The 9,359-nt window shown below is 33.8% G+C and overlaps 1 protein-coding gene across 1 annotated transcript in view; it reads left to right on the top strand.

The window, feature by feature from the left end:
• Positions 1 to 234: 234 nt before the first annotated feature.
• LOC123533148 (uncharacterized) overlaps positions 235 to 9,359 on the top strand; it is a 77,260-nt gene continuing 68,135 nt past the window's right edge. The window contains exon 1 of the mRNA XM_053519326.1: positions 235 to 482. Within this exon, the coding sequence (XP_053375301.1) occupies positions 413 to 482 (70 nt within the window). The 5' untranslated portion in view covers positions 235 to 412. The remainder of the gene's footprint in view (positions 483 to 9,359) is intronic.

Genomic DNA, 9,359 nt, shown 5'->3' with positions numbered 1-9,359 from the left:
GAAAGTTTGGGTTTTATCATCCTGATCAAATTATAAAGCATTGAATCGGCGCTGTGATTATGTTTCCATGACGATATTGTCACCTCCACTTCATCAATCATTTTAATTTAGGTGGACATCTCGACAATATGCTCGGTTGCTTTCTCAACTTTTAATTTAATACACTAATTTTAACACTCATAAAATAAAATCGCTTTGATTACGAATATATTTTACGAATACATAGAGAAAAAGGAAAGTTAATATCTATCTGTTGTGTACCTGGATTTGAGAGAGAGAGAATATGTAGATAAAGCGGATATGATGCTGATTGAAGAAGTGAAAAACGAAATGATATTTCACTGGTTTCGTGGCATTTGTTTCCTGCGATGCCTATTATGCGAGTAATGGGTACATTCAAAATAAGCCAGAGATGTCATGCTGTCAGCTTTGCCTTGCTGTCTTTCATAATATCGGCAGACAAAGAAGCAGATTCAATAAAGGTATTATGTCTTTCATATTCATTTGTTGAAAAGCCATCTTCATACATGTCTATGTCATGTTTACTTTATATGGGAAAAATGCTTTTAGAAAATAATAAATATTTGAAAGCTCCACACTGTTTAGTTTATTCTTTATGTTTATCTGAGGATATTGCAATGCTATCTAAAGAGAAAGTTAGTAGAATATGGTAATTTTATTTTACAAACAATTGTGTGTAATACGCAAGCATTACAAAAAGAGTCGACTTTGGTCTAGTTGATAAATATCATTTTTGTTATTATTATTTTCACAGTCAAAAAGTATAAACATTCTAGAATTAACTATTTGAGCATTTAAACTTACTGCATCTATACTGCGATATTATCGAGCAGCATACGTACAAGCAGCCATAGTCCGCAAAACAAATTTAAGTGATAGTACATAATGCAAACATTTATGTTGTGTTACTGAAAACTCAGATAAAAGAAAAGTTCAAGAAGTACTAAATTCTCGTCATATCGTTGAGAATAAAAGTCATGTTTTGATAACTGAGGCTTATAGAACATTATTTCCTATCAGCAATATTGTAAGCACAAAAATATTTGAAATACTTGAAAATAATTAAAGAGTACTTTCATTAAATTCCGTTGTAGTACAGGACAAACATAGTGGTACGTAACAAATCTCGATGCCCGCAATATTAAATAAAATTTCCTAGAGTTGTAGGACCACAGGGAGGATTGGTTCATGACCAATTGTGCTTCCTCCTTAAATAAAGTCTTTATTATTACATTGTATACTCATTGTTATTATAGAACATCATTTGTAAGCATAGGAAACAACTATGAAAAAAAAATCAAGTCAAGTCAAATATTTTATTGGCATAAACATACATATGTCCATCGCCAAATTACTGTGTGGCGGTTTATACATTTATGTACAATATTATAAGAACAGAAAAGTGTAGTATAAACAATTTTCATGATAACATATCTCTATGACATAAATTCAACACACATAGACAGAAAATCAAATATAAAGTTAACTAATTCCATTTCTTTTTTGAGTCGCCATGTATATAAACTTGCTAAATTAACAATCACATTTCTCTGTGTAGATTTCATTATTGTTTTAAATTTATTTATATTAGGCCAAGAACAATAATATCTAGGTAAACATGTTTTTCTCAAATTATTATAAAATGGACACACTAATAAAAAATGATACCCTGTTTCAACTTGTTTCATATTACATTTAGTACAAAAAAGTAGAGTGGCATGGTGTATCCATGTCTGATCACGACAGGTAAAAAATTGCGATAAACCTCAAGCCCCTAACATCAGTTAAACATTTTTCACAAAACGTAGAAAAGTCGAAAGTTCTAGGCTTTACTTATTTTAAATTTCTGCAAAGGTCGTTTGCGATTTTGATAACAGAATTATGCAGAATAGTGTAACAAACGTTTTGTCTTTTTTCGGCGAACGCCGTTTAGAACGAATTCGTTACCTATGCCACATGACTTCAGTTTGCAAATCAAACTACTTGATAACGCATTATAGACAATTTATCAAAATGGAAGATTTATGCAACACTCTGCCTGATTGGACGAGAGTGTCAATCTCTTTCACTCTGTTGATTGTGCTACGCTGAGTGAAATGTAAACAAAGCGTTTATCCTAAACGACGCTGTTCACAGTTTTAAAGCTAACTTTGGCTCAGTATATTTAGCAAGAATATTGATATATCTCAAAATGATAAGTAAGTTTAATAAATATGATAAAAACCTGTTCAAATACCAACATATATCAAATTAAAGAAAGAGCTGAATACGGTCTGCGTATCACATGAATAAGGGTGTGATAAGAGTCTTTTATGTAGAGAAGTGCTTTTTAAAAGATTTTCCTTGTTACAACTGTCGTCTGTATATAAAAAGGCTTCTTGCTTTTGTGACTTATTCAGATTGCATATTAAAATGAGTTTGCTTTGATATATTTGTTATAAACTATTTAACTGATTTATTATATATAAATATTTTTCTTTAGTATGGTATGCAAATATTAAACTCAGTTGAAATTTGTTTTATTATGTATATGCTATATAATGACTGAATCTCATTACGCTGAAATGAAGGTACGCTGCATACAGTTTATCTATGTGATACCGGTATGACTACGGTCAAACTTTGCTTATGAAACAGAAATATTGAAATAATTACATTTGTATGTTTTGCTTGACCTTCACTTTTTTATAGGTGTGACGTCATTGTCCAGAGATTCATGAATAGCGAATATGCATTTGTTAAAGCGGGATCAGTTGGCCTATTTTAGAAATAAATAAAAATAATCAATAAAAAAATACTTTAATTGATTTTTTCTCATGTATTCTAATCAAACTTGATTTGTAGTATCTTTATTAGGCCCGCAGCCAACTTTGTTCAGCTGGGACATTTGACCCCTTTTAGGGGCTGCTAGAGCTAAAACTAGAAATGCCTTTATACAGCGTCTCATGAACAGCTTGGTGGATCTTTGTCATACTTGGTCTGGAGCATCATTATAAGGTCCTCTTCCAAATTTATTTATATAGGAACTTGGGCCCTATTAGGGACCACTATAGCTAAAAGTAGATATGCCTTTCTTCGCATTAACCACTAAAATTTTAATGGATTTTTATCAAACACGATGTGTAACAATATCGTAAGGTCTCCTGCTATTTTGTTACACATGGGGATAGGGACCAATTTAGCTAAAAATATAAACACGTTTAATGACCTCTTCTCATGAACCGCTTCATGAATCTTCATCAAACTACTGCTGTAATTATTCGTCTAAGGATAAACGAAACAAAATTGCAACCCTACGAAACCTTTGCGAAAAATTAAAAGAGAAATATTTAAATTGTTAAAGTGCGGTGTTTAGTTTTGCAATTTGAAAAATGTTAGATGAAAGATGAATGTTAGATGGAAAATTCATAAACTTCTTGCCTTATTACAATTCGCCGACCAAAAATTCATAAACTTCTTTCGTTATAACAATTCGCCGACCATCATTTTTAAAGATATTTCTTGTTCTATTTGAATTCATGTTGATTCCCCGAACAATGGCATGGATCATTGTTCTTTCCTTGTCGCTTGGTCGAGGTTAAATTGCCACATGTTCAATTAGATTAAAGGGATTTTTATGAGAAAGTAATTATTATGGTGTTAGTTCACGAAATAATGATAAAATGTTTTACGGGTAGAGATTCTATTGAACACGCAAAGCACAAACTCTGTTACTGGAACACGTACATAATTTATTAACTTCCCTCCACTAAGATGTTAGTTTTTGACAATTCATTGTCAGTTTTCTGATATCAGTTTAACTAAATTCGTTTCCAACGTTGCATTGAATTATCATATATCTGTTTACTTACATACCTGTATAAATTCTGTAAAAAATCGCAATATTGTATTTTACAATTAAATATGAACAGACAGAAAAAAAAATCAGTATTGTACATTTTAAATTCCATACTGTACCATCCGTATTATACCTGCCGGACTATTTTGATTAATATGCATAAACTGACACAGTTCTATAAATAGCATACATAAAAAACTTCATTTACTTCCATTTTAATATCGATAAACACTGAAAATTTCGTTTAATAACAAAACAACAAGCAAACAAGGTAGAGGCATATAATAAAAGGGTCATTTAGTAGCTAGATCTGGGAGTTTGTATTCGGCTATCGTGGATTTTGCAAGGTCGGATCACACTCGGCGCTTGCGCGCCTCTTGAGATCCGATCCGGCAAAATTCACTCGGGCCAAATACAGCTTCCCAGATCGAGCTACTTACTTATATCATTAAGAAATCACTAGCAGGCTGCTATAGTAACAGTGATCTTATGGCGTAATAAAGGCATTAATTAATGACATCTCATATTTATAATATTGCATGTCGTGTTTCAATGCCATATGAGGTGAATAGATATTAATTTTATGAAAAACTGTCGTTTAATTGAGTATAAAATCTAAATTCAAAGTTTTGATAACATTTTTCCAGTTGTAATACTATTTACATAAGAAAAAAAATCCTAGCGTAAACGTAATTAAAGCAAAACCCTGCACCATTTTCTACAAGATAGTTAATTATGTTTTTTTTGCGTTCAGTCTAAGTTTAAACAAAATGCAGCCCAATTACAACAGCTATAAGCACCAACGCGTTTCAGTTAACATCATTTCAATTTTGCCCAAATTTTGTCGCTTCAGAAAGTGAAAATACCAAACATTTTTCTTGTGTAAACATAACAGAAGTTATATATATATAGATAAATGTATAGTGATTTTTTAAGATGACTTCGCGTAAATACAGTCAATATAGAATTGTTAATAAAACAAAATTCATACCTTGATGTTCCTATTGTTCTAAGTATATTTGATTCAAACACTATTTATCAAAATACTAATTACGTGCTGTCCCCTTTATTTGTTATAACGTCATGAGCTTTCTTTAATTTTCGGCCATCTAAATTTCAAAGGTCGTTCAGAATGGTGGAAAGAATCATCATTCAAATGACTATCGGCACTCGGGTCTGTTGCGTACCGTAACCTCGTTCGTCCTTAACAGTTACCTCGTATATCCATCTTACCCGCGACATAAGTTTTAATATTTAAAGCACATCAAATAATCAAATAGAAGTAAAAATTCTTACTGTTTTTATTGTGTTTAATTATTGTTCAATCAAAAGTATAGACTATTTTTGTCTTTTATTTTTAATAACGATAACTTTTTTATTAGCCTACCATCATCAGATGGTGGGCTATTCAAATCACTCTGCGTCCGTGTCCGTCTCCGTCCGTCCTTCCGTCGTCCGTTAAAATTCTCGTTGCGCATCCCTCAGAAACTACAGGGATTTTGACCAACTTGTCAGAATGATATTGGTACCCTAGTTTGTCCCTGAAAATCAGACTGGTTCAACATAGAGTTAATGCTTCGAGGGATCACTTTAGATTTTATTTACTTCACAACAGCGGGTGTTAAGTGTGTGTGGCGGCCGAAAAGTCGCCAGACTTCATCTCAGTTTGTTATATTTTCTGGTCCTTCGGGAGCATTGATTCAATCATTTAGATTGAAGATTGAATACTGCTTGAGCCGGTGCTAGGGGGCGTGGGCAGTGTTGCATTTTCCATTACTGCTCATGGGCAGACTCAATCAAACCGAGTCTGCAATTTTCACTGTTTGCCTTGTTCTCGTTGCTTCCGAGGGATCTACTTTTTAGATCTTATAAAGACTTATATAGGGAAACACTTTTAAAAACCTCTTGTTCAAAACCACAGGGCCTAGGGCTTTGATATTTTGTATGTGACATTATCTAGTGGTCTTCTACAAAGATTGTTCAAATTACCCCCCTAGAGTCAAATATGGCCCCGTCCCGGGGGTCACATGGTTATCATAGATTTATATAGGGAAAGACTTTGAAAATCTTCTTGTCCAAACCACAAAGCCCAGGGCTTTGGCATTTGTAATGTAACATCATCTAGTGGTTCTCTACCAACTTTGTTCAAATTATCTCTCTAGGGTCAAATATGGCCCCGCCCTGGGGGTCACATGGTTCATATAGACTTATATAGGGAAAATCTTCTTGTCAATAACCTACACCATTTAAATTTGGACCACATGTATGGTTTTGAGTGGCAAGATGAACCTTGACATGAGTTGACTTTGATTTTGACCTAGTGACCTACTTTCACATTTCTGTAGCTACAGCCTTCAAATTTGGACCACATGCATAGTTTTGTGCACTGAAAAAACATCTGACCTTGACATTGACCTGGTGACCTACTTTCACATTTTCTGAAGGTACAGGCTTCAAATTTGGACCACATGCATAGTTTCGTGTTCCGAAATGAAATTTGACTTTGATTTTGACCTAGTGACCTACTTTCACATTTCTGTAGCTACAGCCTTCAAATGTAGACCTAATGCAAAGTTTTGTGTACCGAAACAAACTTTGACCTTTACATTGACCTGGTGACCTTCTTTCACATTTTTGAAGGTACAGGCTTCAAATTTGGACCACATGCATAGTTCTGTGTTCCGAAATAAAATTTGACCTTGATTGTGACCTAGTGACCTGCCGTCACATTTCTCGAGCTACAGCCTTCAAATTTGGACCACTTGCATAGTTTTGTGTACCGAAATGAACTTTGACCTTAAGATTGACCTAGTGACCTGCTTTCACATTTCTGTAGCTACAGGCTTCAAATTTAGACCACATGCATAGGATTGTGTACCGAAACAAACTTTGACCTTGACATTGACCTAGTGACCTATTTTCACATTTTTGAAGGTACAGGCTTTAAATTTGGACCACATGCATAGATTTGTGTTCTGAAGTGTAATTTGATCTTGATTTTGACCTAGTGACCTACTTTCACATTTCTCAAGCTACAGCCTTCAAATTTAGACCACTTGCATAGTTTTGTTTACCGAAATAAACTTTGACCTTAAGATTGACCTAGTGACCTACTTTCAAATTTCTCAAACTACAGCCTTCAAACTTGATGCACATGCATAGTTTTGTGTACAAAGAACTTTGTCCTTGAAATTGATCTAGTGACATACTTTCACATTTCTCAAGCTACAGCTTTCGAATTTGGACCACATGCACAGTGTTGTGTACGGAAATGAAATTTGACCTTGAGCTAGTCAATAAGTCTTGAAATTTGGAACACTCAAAAATGGCACATTGGTGGGCGCCAAGATCACTCTGTGATCTCTTGGTTTTTCGTTGTTTTATACACGTGAGTCACAATTATCCATTGTTCGCAAGTACAATTATTCTGACTCGTTAACACTTCATACTATAATACTTTTCCTTGTGGTTGCGTCACTCGCAAATACGTTAAAACTAGTTTCAAATGTTTGACGTTGTGAGAGTAAAATAAAGCCGCTTTTCGACTAGAGTATTTACAAAAAATATCCAGCTGAAGTTAACATTGATTTCTCAGTTGATTTCTTTAAAGATATCTCATGATTTAAATACTAACTTTTAATGTAGAAAATTCTCAGTTGAAAATTAATTTTGACTAAATGAATAAACTAACGTTAGAAATATACATTCACAATTGAATGTCATGTACATGTACAACAGTCGTTTGTTAAAAAACAGTCGGTTTATTAAGAACTGTACACATTTATACAGTGCGTAGCAATATAATGTATTAAGTCTGTACTATTATAAACCTGACCACCCGCACGCATGCATGTACGCATGCACACACTCACACGCACACACGCTATTTTTTGTGGAAGTTATCGTTAACATTTTTCAATTTGGATTTGGTTCTTATAAATATCTTTATTTTTTTGCTACAATAGCAAGTGTCTCTCCTGTCATCGGCATAACTATTGTATTGCTCAACAGTATATACTAATGTTTTCTTATTTATTACCAGTGTAAGAGGAGACTGCTGAATTATTGATTAGGTACCCAGTAGTCTTTTATAGTTTCAACAGCTTCGTGTTATAGCCCATGCTTCGTTTATCAAAGGAGGGAACCCATTTATATTCTTTTTGATTTTGATTTAGTACTTTATAAGCTTCACTTCCAACTTGACAAAATTACAAATATTTGGACTTCAAATAAGTGATAAAACATATACAACTAAATGATAAAACAAATTAAGACGAGAGGATATATAAATTTACAGGTAACAACTTTCTGTAATCATTAGATAATAATACTATATATATTTTGAAGCGTCTTGGAGGTTTAAAAAGTGAGTGAAGAAACAACTGCATGATAATGCGAACGACCTTACACTTTGTTTCATTGTTATATTTAAAATTATTCTGAGGGCTACAGAATACAAAAGTTAACATTATAGACATATGTTCAACGACAAAGACGATTTAATACACGGTATTTCCGAAATTTTAACACAAAAGCTATCAGAAAATTTACATATGAGCCGTGCCATGAGAAAACCAACATAGTGGGTTTGCGACCAGCATGGATCCAGACCAGCCTGCGCAACCGCGCAGTCTGGTCAGGCTCCATGCTGTTCGCTTTTAAAGCCTATTGGAATTGGAGAAACTGTTAGCGGACAGCATGGATCCTGACCAGACTGCGCGGATGCGCAGGCTGGTCTGGATCCATGCTGGTCGCATACCCACTATGTTGGTTTTCCCATGGCGCGGCTCATATAACTTTTTCTTATTTTCAAAACCGAAATTGCACCTGTATGTTAATTTCATGAAAATTAGAAGACGGTGTCTGCCACGATATGTTAACATTTAAAGAACATTTGACTTGAATGAAGTGGGGAAAAAGTCAGGAAACACATTATTGAACTTTCTGTACGAATACATAACTGATATATTTTATGGTTTGTTTATTGAACAAAAACTGAAAACAAAAATAGACGAATATGAATTTCTCCGTAGTAATGGCGGGCAAAAACTGAATTAACGCTTTTAGTTTCAGTTTAATGCAATATTTATTGCGTCTTTCTATTCATAACAGTCTAGTTAATGCACATTTATACTTTCAATGTCATACTAGTTGTTTAGACTTCGTCGTTTTAATATATAAAAAAAGATTATGATTATTTTGTTGCAGACATCACATAATTATTAATGCATAATCATAGTTCATACTGTTAAAAAAGCGCTGATTGGCTGCAAAAGCATGCCGGAAAGCGAGTCCAAGTTTTTTGTCCGCTCCGCTCAATGTTATTCGATGCAGTATCAGTAATACAGGTATCAATAATTAAAAACAAGGAATGGATCATACAGGAAATGTGAGATAATGACTTGGGTTTATCAAAATTACAGACGGTGAACGGTGAAAGCTATAAAGATTTGCACGGGTGGTGCTGTATCTAATATGCTTTCTGTTGAGAACTTGATAG

This window comes from Mercenaria mercenaria, chromosome 12, assembly GCF_021730395.1.
Source record: "Mercenaria mercenaria strain notata chromosome 12, MADL_Memer_1, whole genome shotgun sequence".
Taxonomy (NCBI): Eukaryota; Metazoa; Mollusca; class Bivalvia; order Venerida; family Veneridae; genus Mercenaria; species Mercenaria mercenaria.
This window is presented reverse-complemented; position numbering and strand designations above follow the sequence as displayed.